Source organism: Empidonax traillii, unplaced genomic scaffold, assembly GCF_003031625.1.
Source record: "Empidonax traillii isolate 1590-97213 ecotype Southwest subspecies unplaced genomic scaffold, ASM303162v1 scaffold2646:size20144, whole genome shotgun sequence".
Classification (NCBI taxonomy): domain Eukaryota; kingdom Metazoa; phylum Chordata; class Aves; order Passeriformes; family Tyrannidae; genus Empidonax; species Empidonax traillii.
In genome coordinates, this window is record NW_020957839.1 from 6371 (window position 1) to 20144 (window position 13774).

The 13774-nt window shown below is 58.4% G+C and overlaps 2 protein-coding genes across 2 annotated transcripts in view; both read left to right on the top strand.

Moving 5' to 3' along the window:
- The window catches only part of LOC114072109 (pentraxin-4-like), a 1978-nt gene extending 1627 nt beyond the window's left edge, over positions 1-351 (top strand). The window contains exon 3 of the mRNA XM_027910029.1: positions 40-351. Within this exon, the coding sequence (XP_027765830.1) occupies positions 40-351 (312 nt within the window). The remainder of the gene's footprint in view (positions 1-39) is intronic.
- An 862-nt stretch (positions 352-1213) lies between these two features.
- On the top strand, positions 1214-13682 carry LOC114072110 (H(+)/Cl(-) exchange transporter 7-like). The gene is made up of 13 exons (XM_027910030.1): positions 1214-1382; positions 7944-8015; positions 8650-8721; positions 8962-9027; positions 9540-9672; positions 10033-10142; positions 10858-10938; positions 11313-11375; positions 12027-12110; positions 12280-12373; positions 12792-12856; positions 13302-13418; positions 13596-13682. Exons 1-13 carry the CDS (start codon positions 1254-1256, stop codon positions 13680-13682), a joined length of 1173 nt encoding a protein of 390 aa, XP_027765831.1. The 5' UTR covers positions 1214-1253.
- Positions 13683-13774: the final 92 nt, after the last annotated feature.

The window sequence follows — 13774 nt, forward strand, 5'->3', positions numbered from 1 at the left end:
GAGTGGCACCACCTGTGCCTCACCTGGTCCTCCGGCCAGGGCCGGTACCGCTTCTACGTGGACAGGCGGCTGCTGGCCGCCGGCTCCGGCTTCCAGCAGGGCTATGAAATTCCCGCTGGGGGCTCGCTGGTGCTGGGCTGGGAGCAGAACGGCCCCAGCAGGGACTTCGGCAATTTTGTGGGTCACCTGTCTGGCTTCGCTCTCTGGAGACGGGCTCTCCTGCCCGGGGAGGTGGCCAGAATGGCAACCGGGCGGGGGCTGCCCCGCGGCCCTCTCCTCACGCTGGGCGATGCCTCCCTGCGGGGCGGGGTGCACAGGGTGGCGTGTCCCTGCCTCCAGCACTGCCCGTGACGAGCCTGGCAGCAGGAATGGTGCCGGCTCCCAGCGGTCAGGGCTGCTGATGCCGAGGTGGATCCTCCTGGGGTGATGGGACACCCGGCAGAGAGAACATCCCAGGAGCGGGACCACCGGAGGCGGGGCAAAGAGAAAGGGGCCTTGGCTACCCGTATGGCACAGGTGGGACCAAAGCCGGAGGTCGTCTGCTCCCAGAGGATGTACAGCCCATCCTTCCTATTAAAGTGTTCGGACAGTGGAGAAACCTCACTTATTTCTGCCCTGCTCTTCACTGTAGCACTCGGTGCCACTCGGAGCCCGGCAGGAGCCGGAGCCCAGGCTGGGTCACGCGCGGGTGACCCGGCTCGTCCCCTGCCCCTGAGTCAGAGCAGGGGAAGCGGAGCACGGGATGGGCCCGTGGCCGGGCTGAGCCGGCGGGGCCGGAGCCGCTGCCGCCGCTCCCGAGCGCTGAGCCTGCCCGCGGGGCTCCTTGGCCGGGCAGGGCTCTGGCCAGCCCATGCTGCTCCGGGGGTGCTCGGGCGAAGCACGCACGCTGCCAAACAGCCCCCCTGCGGAACTCTGTGTCCGGAGGGCTGCAGCAGCCCCGGCTGCAGGCGCACCTGGAGCCCCGTGTTCCCGGGGGCGGCGGGGTGGCTGGGTGTGCTGGGGCAAAGCCTCGGGGCGGCCCCGCTACCGAGGCGCCCAGCCTGGCCCGTCTCGCCTCATCCCGTCCCGATCCATCCCGCTGCCCCCTTCCCGGAGGGAGCGCCGGGCGGAGGGGGCGGGGGGACTACAACTCCCATGGTGCCCCGGGGCGCCCCCGGCCGGCGCGGCGGTCACGTGGCGGCGGCGGTCACATGAGCGGGCGGCGGGGCGGGGCAGGGCCGGGGCCGGTGCGGGAGTCGCCGCCGCCGCCCTGCATGGCCAACGTCGCCAAGAAGGTGTCCTGGTCCGGCCGCGACCGCGACGACGACGAGGACGGGCGTGCGGGAGAGACCACCCCGCTGCTCAACGGCACCGGCCCCGGGGCGGCGGGCGGCGCCCGGCAGGTGGGTACCGCCACCGGGAGCGGGGGTGGCGGGTCTGTGCCGTCCCGCGCGGGGAGTGGGGCAGCGGGTCGGGGTCGTGTCCGCGCCCCGCTCCGCTCCGTCCTCGGTGGGGTTTAGCCGTGTTCGTCGCCCCGGGGCTGGGTGGGCGTGTCGGGGCTCGGCCGCCCGAGCAGCCCCGGGGGCAGTGGAGGCTCCCCCAGGGGGGAAAAGCAGAGCCTGGCGGGGAGGGAGCCACGGCCGGGGCGCTCGGGGCACTCGCGGGAGAAAAACTGAGCGCAGCACCGAGTCAGGGGCGAGCAGGGCCCGTCACGGGGTGCCCGCGCACGGCGGGGCTGGGCCGGGACCCCCCTGGCTCTGTAGGGCCGGCTCTGCCCCCTCCTCTGCCGGGGGGTGGTCCCTGACAGCAGAGCCCTGCTTCTGCCCGCTGGGGCTGCTCTCGTCATTCACGGAATCACAGCTTGGACTGGGCTGGAAGGGACCTTAAAGATCATCTCGTTCTACCCCCTGCCATGGGCAGGAACACCTTCCACCAGCCCAGGTTCCTCCAAGCCCTGTCCAACCTGGCCTTGGACACTTCCAGGGATCCAGGGGCAGCCACAGCTTCTCTGGGCGACCTGTGCCAGGGCCTGCCCACCCTCACAGGGAAGAATTTCTCCCCAGTATGCAATCTAAATCTCTCATCTTTTACTTTAAAGACATTCTCCCTTGTCCTATCTCTATCTGACCACGTAAAATTCATCTCTACTAAATTTATTTCTGCCAGAAGCATCGTTCTGTGAGAGCCCCTTGCCTGACGTGCTGCTGCCCAGATCAACAGGTTGAGCTCAATACCCAAGAGCATCTGACACTGGTGTGGAGGGCATCGTGCAGGATTTGTGGGGCTACACGAGCAAAAAGCAAGTCCAGAGTGGGCCTGGGCTTTCAGGCAAATTAATTTTGGGTAATTAAGCGAGGAGAACTTCTCTCTTGTGTACCCACTCGGGCCTCCTGCCTGGCAGTCTCCCCTCCACGCGCCATCAGTGGAGAACAGCGAGGCACTTGGCACGTGCTGCAGAGCAAAGCTGAGGCTGGGCCTGCTGGGCTGGGCTGTGATGTGGGTGGGATGTCAGGCTGGGTCCAGGGAGCACTTCTGTGTCCACACTAGGTGCGAGGAGAACTGTCTCGGGGTGATGTCCTTGGATTTTCCATGAGGTTTTCTGGGAGACTTGAGCTGAGATAGGGAGGAGCAGTGCCAGCTTTTGGCAGCTGTTGGCAGGGATGTCTCATGCAGCACGATTCCGTGCTGCCCTGCTCCTGGGCAAGTCAGAACAGCCAGCTAATTAGAGGGAAATTTAGGGCTCGTTAGGCTGGAAGAGCCTTGTGGAGAGCTGTGGGAGTGGGGAATGGAGTCTAGAAGGAGACACCTGTGCCATGGCAGCTGTTCTGGGGAGAAAATAAAAGTAATCCTCCTGGGCAGCACAACAGGACCCCGTGTATTCACAGCATGTGTGGAATCCTGCTGGTCTGCAGGGTGTTAGAACAGGGATTAACCAGATCCCGTGGCTGTGGGTCAGTTAGGAAAAAGTTTTCCTGTCGGCTTGGAAGAAATGCCTCGGCCCTTCTGCAGCAGGGGCAGCTGGAGGTGGAGACTCAGCCTGGACAATGTGATTTATCATCACTGTGTCCCTTCACAGCACGGGCAGCTCAGGTCCCAGCTGGTGACAAGGCGCTGCTTGGCATTTTCCTTGGCAGAGGAGGGGAGTGAATCCCTGGCCAGAGCTCTGCCTGGCAGTGGCAGTGGCAGTGGCACTGGCCTGGCTGGGTTGTCACCATAGCACTGGGGGTTGCATTTCAGTGCAGAGCAGCTGCTTCTCCCTTTGCCCCAGGTGCTGTGGAGTCAGGAATTGAAGCGGGAGGGCAGGACAGCCTTGGCAGAGGAACAAAGAGAGGCTGGAGCTGCTTAGCTCAGGGGAGATGAAAACTTGGGTTGTGGTAATACAATAAAATGTCCCCAGTGGAGCTTCTTCCCTTTCTCATGCGCTTGTTTAATGAAAATGAAAGTGATGTTAAGGCAGCCAAAGGAAACACGGGGCTGCAGCTCCCCAGCTGAACAGCTGAGAGAGACCTGCTTGAGGGCAGGAGGTGAGGAGGGGGTGGATAAACACACTTGTGACCGTGGAGGGGATGCTACAGGGCTGTTCTTGAGGTCTTCTCTGGTTTTGGGGCCAGTTGAGCGCTGTTTCAGACCTGACTAAGCCTTCATCCTCTCACCAGGACTTTCCAGTCCCTTGAGCACCTCAAGAACTGAGAGTACTGCCTGTACATCTGAGCATCACCTCCTGCTGTGGGCTGTCCTTTACCTGTGTTCTCAAGCCATTTGTGTCAGTTTTTAGGCTGGAAAGTGGATGGCCAGTTTTAGTAAGAGCAGCCAATTTCTGTCCTTAGGCCTTTTTTGACAAAGAACTCTTCTTCTTCATTACCATCAAAGACATTTGTGCTGAAATGCCTTGACATTGGGGTTGGTACAATGCTCCTGCTCCAGAGGGTGCCTGGAACAGGCTGCTGCTGCCGAGCAGCTCGTCCCTCTTAACCCTTGTGTGTTTATTCTGCATCTCTGGGTGTTGTTGGTCTTGTTACTCTCAAGTAACAGGATGGAAAATGCAGCCTTAGTGGCTGGGCTGCAATCAAAAAAAAACTCGGTGGGAGGAAGGGGAAAAATGAGAATTCTGGTGGGTGAGCCCTGATTCCTGGCAGATGGGCTGCAGATACAAGGTACCAGCAGAGAGGCTGCTTGTCCCTGCTTTTGGGAGCTTGGAGGTGACCTCCCTGGAGAGCCACTGCCTTCAGGTGGTAGCAGGAGCTTCTCCAAGCAGAGAAGTTTTAGGAAATGTTCTGCTGGGCGCTCACACGGTCAGGGACTGTGGCAGCACTTTTTCCTTGTGCTGCTCCTCTGCAGAGGGGACACGTGGGACAAGGTGCCTGGAGGAAGGCCAGGGCAATAATGGCATCTCCCAGCCTTGTGCAGTGAGGGTCAAGGAGCAGCTGTGCCCTGGAGTGGCAGTCTGGAACCAAAATTGTAGCTAAGTGGTGACACCTCGAGGAGAGTGGTGACACTTTCTCCCCATTATGAGCCTGGAGGTGAGCCCCTCTCCCCTGTTATGAGCCTGTTCTCTCCTGCTGTGGAGCGTTCTGGGGATGATGCTGAGTTGTTTTGGAGCCTGTCTCAGCTGTGGTTTGTGTCAGAGGAGGGGGATTTCAAAAGCCTTTCAGCTCATCTCCCCCATTCGCTGCCATAACCAGTGAGGGGATTTCCTGTGACAGGGACCTGATGACAGCCTGGAGCTGTCTTTGCACCCAAGCTGGTATCAGGGGCTTCTTGGCTTGGCCCTGGGGGCTGGAAATCCTCTTCCTTCCCTCCCACAGCTTCTTTAATACAGCTGTGGGCTCCTGCTGTGGTCTGTGCTGTGCTTTATCTCATCAGTAATGGAGAGTCACGTGCGTGCAGTTCGTTACTGAGCACGGGATGGTGATAAGGGGCAGTGTGGGGGGGTCTCCTCATGCTGGGCCCCTGGGGGTGGGGTATGTCCTGCAGTGAACAGCTAGCGTGACAAAGGGAAAAGGGACCTCAGATAGTCTCTAGCCTAGCCCCTTCTAAGAGCAGATCCCTTAGACCAGGTCATTCAGGGCCATATCCAGTGGAGATTTGGGTATCTACTTTGCCCCCTCTTTGGCCCCATGTTCAGGGTGTCACCACCCACAGGGTGAACGTTTGGCTCTAATAACTGAGGCAGAAGTTCTTTTACTGCAGCTTATCCACTGTTTCTTTTCCTATGGCTCAGTCCTCTCTGTAACCTCTTGTTGGGTGTCTGGAGTTGGCAAAGCTGCTTTCTGGCCGCTGGGGCTCGTCCACCCCAGGTGCAGGGCTTTGTATTTGAACTTTGGGGGCTTCCTTGCAGCCTGGTGAGGTCCCTCTGAGGAGCAGCCCTGCCTGCCAGCGTTCCTACTGCCCCACTAACACATGTTAAGCAGCTTTGGTTCAGTTCAAGGCTCCAGGCACCTTTTCGCAGAGCTCAAAGTGGGTAAGGAATTAACTTTACCACCCAAAAGGGGCAAGTGCTATCTCATGTGCTGCTGTTGGAGTCAGGCTCAGCTGATCCCAGGGCCTCTCCTGGGACAGGAGAGCTGTTAACCCATCCATGTTTTCTGGCTTTTGGCAGCAGTGCATTTTGTTGTGTGGAGATATCTCTGTGTGCCGTGGTCACGCCAACATCACACGTACCCAGGATCAGCAGCTGCCTTGGCCCGAGTTTGAAAACATCCCAAGGAGGGCATTGCTTGGTGAATCTTTGAGCTCTGCACAAATAACCTTCTGTCTTGGCTCCTGGCTGCCTGAATCCTTCCTTTTCCTCTTACCAGAACTGAGTGCTGATGGAAGTAGCCTTTTCCTGCCCTCCTGGCATGTGATTCGTGTGGCGGGTGAGACAAGAGCCAGCCCTCTGCTCGCAGGAGCCAGAGGGGTGCCAGGGCTTGGGGGGTGGGGCATGTTAAAAATACACTGCTTGTCTAACAAAGCTCAGCTGCAGGTTCAGCTGCTGCTCCTTTCCTTTCATCTGGGTCATGCTGGTGCTTGACCCACTGGGACTTGAGCTGCTGTGCCCTGGCTGCTCGCTCCACAGGGAAGTGGGGGATGTGGCGTGGTGTCACTGATTCACCCACATTTGGTCTTTCCATGGAACTTTGTAGCTTAACAGAAGGAGAATTTTCCCTGAAGGGCTGGTCCTGTCTGAGGTCTGAGCCCAGGCCTGAGGAGGGGACATGGTGTGAGTGACCTTTTCCATCTCATTGCCTCGATCTTGCCCTGGGCACGTGGCATCTCACAGGAGCCCTAAATCTTTGTGCTTCCTGAAGCCAGGTCAAGGTGGGTTTGTTTGCAAGGTCTCAGCTTTGTCCCTCCCAGGCTTCAGGTTCAGGCCCAGGCCTTCATGGAAGGACCATGTCCTTCCCCTCTCCTCGGGATGGCGAGGGCCTGGCTGGAACCTCTGCCTGCCACCAGAACAGCTGGGCACTGAAACAGGCAGTTCCTGCCTCCAGCTCATGAGTCTGCTCAAGTTCCCGTCCGGGGAGGTGACAGCTTTGTGTGTGCCCAGCTTGCAGGAGTCCACAGTGGTCTGCTATGACAGCCAGGAAAAGGGTCCACCTGGATCCTTTCCACAGGGATTGTGGAGCCATCACAGACCAGAACCAAAGCACAGGCTGATCTTACCAAACCAGTGCCTGAAAACAGCTCCATGGAGCACTTTGGGCTCGGGCTGCTGGGACTAAAGGGCACCAAAGAGGGTTTGAGAAGCTGGACCAGAACCCATCTGCAGGTCAGGGAGTGAATGAGAATGTGGAGCAGACGGAGAAATGGGAAAATAGGTCAGGCTGCAAACACAAAGGGATATTCTTTGTCTGCAGTGACGTGCATGGCTCCCAACTGCTCTGGCCTGCACGTTCCAGACGGGATCGGTGGGGATTAAAGCAGCGGGGGCTCGGTTTGGGACCTGCCAGCAGGGAGGGACCAACATGCCAGGGCCCCGCTGTCGCTTGCCATTCTTGCAGGTCCTTTAACCTGGCAGCTGGGGAGGTGTGAGGCTCTGGAGGGGAACATCTTAGTGCTGTGGAATGGTGTTTGGGCTGTGCTCAGTGACGGTGCTGCTCATACCCCTGTGCATCCCTGTGTTTCACAGCGAGCAGGGATGGCAGCTGCCTGCTCCCTCCAGGTGCCCTCCTGGCACTGCCCAGCTGGAGGCTGGCTCAGCTGCAGCCTGAGCCCCTGCCTGTCTTGACCAGGAGACAGAGTTGCCTCATATAGTCCAAAAACTCCTGTGTTATGCAACTGCACTGCCAGTAAGAAACCCGAATTCTCACCAGCGAAAGGAGAACCTGCTCCTCAGAGAGAGATGCAAATAATCCTCTTTCCACTATCACACTGGGGCTGGCTCAGGGGAGGCACTGATGCCCCCGAGGCTGTGCCCACTTCCTCTGGTGGCTGGCAGCCTGCGTGGCTGTCACTCCACTCCCAGCTGCTCCAAGGGTGACAAACACACTCATCTGCCTGGCTGAGAACCGCTGCTGTGGAGCAGATGGCAGAGCCAGATGTGCCCTCAGCCATCCCTCACTGCTGGCTGGGCTTGTGGCTGTGAGGTGGTGCTTTGTCCAGGGGCTCTGTCCCTCCCCAGCCCCAGGGCAGCGTGGAACGTGTGGCTGGGCACTGCGCTCTGTGGCTGGAGGCTTGTGCTGGCCAGCCCTGAATAAGCTGCTCCTGGCTGGCATCTTCCCCAGGTGAGCTGGCTCTGCCAGCTGACAGGTTGGAGCAGCTCTCCCAAATCCCAGCAGGCTGCTGCTGGCTCTGGTTCCCTCGGGGATGGTGGGTCCCATCTCCTCGGCGTGTGCTGCGTTTTGGGGGGCTCTTGATGCTGGGCAGACAGGCAGAGCTCAGTGTGGGAGGTAGAGCAGGAGCATCTTGCATGGCTGCTCCTTCCTCCTGCTGAGACTTGCAGTTCATTCAGGAATTGACCTCATTTTCCCTTCTGTCCTCAGCTCACTCCTTCCTCCTTCCTGCGCATCGGGCAGCTGAGCAATGTGGACCTCAACGAGGACATCCATGAGCTGGTGAGTGGCACAGGGAGGGTCTGCTCCTACTGAGACACCTTCCCTTCTTCCACTGACAGCTGCTGTCATTCCCCCCTCACATCCTGCTTGTTCCATGAAGACTCCAGTGCTTCTTCCTGGGCTGGGCGACCTTCATGGCATGGGCAGCTGCTGCTGCCCCGGGGGCCCCTCTGGCATCCCCAGTAAATGCTTTTATTTGGAGCTGGGAACAGCTTGCACGGTCAAAGGTGTTTGGGAAAGAGAATTTGATTTCTGCCCAAAAAACGTGGATATGCTTGAAATAGCTCCTTGCCTTTGGCCAAAGGAATTTCCTGCCAAGGTGAAAGGTTGCCCTCCCCCTGAGCATGGAGCTGCTCAGAGGCAGTGCTGGGTCAACATGGCTGGGCAAACCCTCCACCTGCTCCTGGGGAGACATCCTGCCTGGGGCTGGAGAGGTGCTGGGTGAGGGTGCACACCTGACAGATGGTCCAGCTGCGTTTAACTGGTGGGAAATCATCCCAGATCCCGGCCTGCCAGCCAGCTTGCACCTACAGTCCTCCCTGAGCGTAAAAACAAGTTAAACCAGCAGTTGCACAGCACAGGGGAGGGTTGGACGCAGACCTCACCGTCCTAACGTGTGGATCACATCCCGCAGCAGACAGAGCTCCCTCGGCAGCGTCCCAATGAGATCCCCCACAACGAGAAGCTCCTGTCGCTCAAGTACGAGGTGAGTGCCCATCTCCCCCGTCTCTGCTCTGCCCTCTGGGATGCAGCAAGTGAGGTATGAGGGGCAAGGGCTCATGGCTGCCCACTTAGCAGGGTTTCAGTGCGGGAGGAGTGGAATTGAGGGAGGAAAATGATACAGGGGTGTGGAGGAGTAGTGTGAGGGGTTGAGGGCAGCGCTCCCCAGCATGGGGGTCTCCTCCCCTGCACTGGATGGTAACAGCATCTCCCTTTTCTGAACTAGAGCTTGGACTATGACAACAGTGAAAACCAGCTATTCCTGGAGGAGGAGAGGAGGATAAACCATGCGGTGAGTCTTGCTGTGACCCAGCTGCCTGCTCTTCCCAACCCATGGAAGCTGCTTCTCCGTGCCAGGGGAGGCTGTGCTGAAAGCAGTGTGTGAGCTGGGATGGTTTTATAGACACTGACCAACTTTTGATGAGCCATAAAATCTCAGGAGCAAGAACCCACCATGGGGTAGTTGGAACAGGAGCTAATCTGGGTCCATATGGTGTCATGGGGCAGGTCCCTGAGCCTAGGGACTTCTGGAGTCATGTGAAGCATCTGCCCTGAGGGCAGCAAGAATCCCCACAGGAGTGGCCTAACAGAGGCAGGCAAGCTGGAAAAGCACCTTAGGGATGCCACAGAGGGCCAAGGGCAGTGGCTTAAAATAAGTGATTTGGGTCAGCCAGCTTCAGTGCTCCCTGGCTCTCCTCTGAGCTGCCCAGCCTTGGGGCTGTGTTGGGGTGGGTTGGGGTCCCCTGAAAGCTGACAGGGGCTGGGCTGGATGGTAGCAGGGTGTGACTGCTGTCTGCCCCTCAGGCGTTCCGGACAGTGGAGATCAAGCGCTGGGTGATCTGCGCCATGATCGGGATCCTCACCGGCCTCGTCGCCTGCTTCATCGACATCGTGGTGGAGAACCTGGCTGGCCTCAAGTACAGGGTGGTGAAGGACAGTATCCTCATGAAGCAGTGGCCACCAGCTAGCTGGGAGCTGCAGGATCTCTGCTCCTGGAAGCTGTGAGAGGGGTGCTGGGAGGGAAGAGGGCAGCGCTTCCCCGACTGGGCTTGGTGGCACAGACCCTGCTGCCCGAGGTGCTGCTGGGCTGAGCTGTGGCTGGGCACTGCCCAAGCAGAGGAGGCTCCTCCCTAAGTGCACAGGGGCCCTGAGCAGCCTCCTCTAGGGAGTGACATCCCTTCCTATGGCAGGGGATTGGATCTAGATGATCTTTAAGGTCCCTTGCAACCCAAACCGTTCTGTTGTGGGAGGGATGGTACCCAAGTATTGCTGGTCTTTCCTTGAGCTGCTGCCCCAGACATTGACAAGTTCACAGCCAAGGGGGGTCTGTCTTTCTCCCTGTTGCTCTGGGCCACCCTGAATGCCAGTGTGGTGATGGTGGGCTCCGTGATCGTTGCTTTCATAGAGGTAAGAGTTTGGAACTGCTCTGGGTTCTTTGAATGGGTGAAGCAGGATCGTGTCTCCAGAAAACGTGCAAATTTATGTAACAGCAAATGTGTTTCTGCCAGATTGGCTCCTGGTAGCCCCATCTCCTCGCTGTTGGCTCCAGCTGTGCTGTGGAGTTTCCCTGGGGCTGTCAGACTGCTGGGATGTGCTGCCCTTTCCTGGCAGCCTGGGGCAGAGGGTGTGCTCCAGCCTTGGGTGTGGGTACAGCCAATCCTTGGCCCTGGCTCAGCCTCTCCTTGTTGGATGTACATGAACCTTGATAGAGATCAGTCTGCCTGGGTGCCTCAGGGTCACACTCTGGAGGGCAAGATGGAGGCTGTGATTCCCTATGGAACACTCTAATCCATAGTGTCTTCCTTGTGGTTTTGCCCTTGTTCTCCCTGGCCACCAAGTATGAACCTTCTGCAGCACCAGGCCTCTTGCCATGACACAATGGGGGAACACAGGACTGTCCCCAAGAACCCAACCAGTTCCTTCTCCCTGGCACATTTTCCCTTAGGAAGTGGGTTTCTCCCTCAAACCTACCTCCAGAGCCTGCAGATAAGCTTTGGCCTCATCTCAGAGCCCCCCCCCGAGGGTGTGCTGAGTGCACCCTGTGCTGAGAGACGGAGTGAGGTGGCCAATGTGTCCCCATCCTGTGTGTGACAACCACTCATGCTCTCCCTGCTCCCTGCAGCCCGTGGCAGCTGGCAGTGGCATTCCCCAGATCAAGTGCTATCTCAACGGGGTGAAGATTCCACACGTTGTCCGCCTCAAGGTAGGAAGCAGGAGGTGGTGGGATGGCCTGGGCGTGTTGTGTCCTCATGGGGTGGTCCCTGCCCACGCTGTGGCTGAGGAGGAGCTGGCAGGAGCTCCCAGCTCTGTGACTGTCCCCCCCAGTGCCAAGGGTTAAACCTCCTGCCCTGGGATCAGCAGCTGGCACTGGGAAGAGCAGCTCTGAGTAATTTTTTTGCTCTGACCAAGACGAAAATTTACCAATCTCATTGCCACAACAGGGGGCTGAGAATCACAAGTTCCCCCAGGTCACAGGCTCCTGCCCCAGGGCTGGCTGGGTCTGTGTCCCCCGTGGCTGCTGGGGTTATGTTCCTTGTGCCACCCCTGTGATGAGCTGTGCCTGTCTCTGTTTTGCAGACCCTGGTGATCAAAGTCTGCGGGGTCATCCTCTCGGTGGTCGGCGGCCTGGCCGTTGGGAAGGTGATGTGCACAAAGCGCTCTCTGGCACTGCTGCCATGGTGGTACCCACTGCTGGCACGTGTGTCACAGCCTGTCCCTGTGCTGGACACAGGGCATGGGGGGCCCTGTAATAATTCCCAGTGTATTCCCTGGTGTCTGCTGGCCAGGGTGACCGGTGTGGCCAGGCTTGGGAAGGCCTTGGGGCTGTGTGTGGCACAGCTGAGGGTTGGAGAGCAGCAGCCTGTGTCCATTGGTGGTTATCCCTGCAAATGTTAGATGGGGCAGACTTGGGTGCTTCATCAGGACTTTTCTGGCTTGCTGGGATCTAAGGCAGACAAAGGAAATGTATCTCCTCAGCTCACAAGAGGTGGCCACGGGAGCCATTTGCTAGAATAAGGATTTCATAGAATCATGGAATGGTTTGGGTTGGAAGGGACCTTACAGCTCATCTCGTTCCACCTCCCTGCCGTAGGCAGTGACACCTGCCACTAGACCAGGTTGCTCAGAGTCCTGCCCAACCTGGCCTTGGACACTTCCAGGGCTGGGAAGGGGGAAAATGTAATTTCCCCGAAGGAAATCTTCCCATCCAGCTTCAGGACTGCTAGCTGGTAAGCAACATCCAACCATCCCTGTTCTTCCTTCTCCACTTTGAATCTGCCCTCTGGCCCACAGGAAGGACCCATGATTCACTCTGGAGCTGTGATTGCTGCTGGGATCTCCCAGGGAAGATCCACGTCTCTAAAGCGAGACTTCAAGGTTGGTTTTGGGGTCCGAGGGGCTGTGCTGCAGGTGCCCCTCCTGTGCCAGACCACACAGTTCCTTGGGGTCATCCTGGGGGCTTGGGATCATACAGGGCATACCCTGTGTCTCCCCTGAACTCATCCCTGTGCCCAGCCCTAAACCTGCCTTTGCTTTGGTGTTTCAGATCTTCGAGTACTTCCGCAGAGACACGGAAAAGAGGGACTTTGTCTCAGCTGGAGCTGCTGCTGGTGTCTCAGCTGCCTTTGGTGCCCCTGTGGGTGTGTATCTTGGCTCCCTGGCACTGAGCAGTGCCTGGACATGGATTTCCTCAGGACGTTGCTCCCACTTGCTTGGAGATAGCTGCCAGGATCTGCACAGGGCACTGCAGGAGCCCTTGTGTGAAGTGTCTGACCCTGCTCCAAGTTTTCCTGCCGTGCCATGCAGGTCTTGGGAAGAGAGAAGGGGATCTTGGATCCCAAATGTTGCCTCCCTGGGATGGAGGAAGGCAGTGGGGGGCTTCACTGCAATCAGTACATCTCTGATGGCTTGGTGGGCTTGCCTGAGCCTTTGCTGGAGCCTGGGAGGTCTGGGTGGTGTGGGACACATGGGATGGGGTGAATTTGGGTGCCTTGGCTGGTGCTCTGAGCCAAGGGTGGTGTGTGCCCCTTGTGAAGGTGTTGTGTCCTTGACTTGCAGGAGGTGTCCTGTTCAGCTTGGAGGAAGGAGCTTCCTTCTGGAACCAGTTCCTGACTTGGAGAATTGTAAGTGCTGGGAGGCAATGGAAGACTGCTGGCTCTGGGGTGAGGTGTTGCCTTTTCCCAGTGCCCTGCAGCCCCAGGCCTCCTCACATCCCTGCCCCAGCAAGGCAGCCGTGTGCCACACATGCCAGGGAACAGCATCCCAGCTCCCCTTCTGTGTCCTGGTCCTCAGGGGCTGAATTTGGACCTGCCTGAGCTCCATCTTGCTGCCAGCTCCTTTCCAAGGGAGCTGCCTTGGGCTGTGCCCCAAGGGCAACAGAGAGGCAAAAGGAGTGAACCCCTGGTCAGCTGCCCAAAGTGCTGCCATAGGGAGTGTGGCCTCTTGTCCCCACCACGCCGTGGGCACCGAGCCCTACCCAAGGGCCTTGGGGGGTGGTTTGGGGGGCACGTGGTGAGGGAGCGGGGCTGGGGGCATCTGGCAGTGACTCTGGGCTGCGTCTCCCTCCAGTTCTTTGCCTCCATGATCTCCACGTTCACCCTGAACTCTGTCCTGAGCGTTTACCACGGCAATGCCTGGGATCTCTCCAGCCCTGGGCTCATCAACTTCGGCAGGTTTGATAGCGAGGTACGGCACGGGTGTTCTCCATGTAGGGCCGTGGGGGTGTCCAGGGAGACTTTGGGGCAGCTCTGGAAGCCCTTTGCTGGCACAGACTTGTGCTGTCCCAGCAGTTGGAAGCCCCACTGGGCTGTGGGGCTGCAGATGGGCCAGGAGATCTGAAACCCACTTCTTTCTTGTTTGCAGAAAATGGGATACACAATCCAGGAAATTCCTATCTTCATCTTTATGGGAGTGGTTGGTAAGACAGAGCTGCTGTTTCAATTTGATTAGTCTGAAAAATTTCCTCTGTTTTCTGTCTGGGTCTAAAAAGCTTTGGCATCCAGTTTCCTGGGGAGAATGGGGAATCCATTAAATTTTGGAGT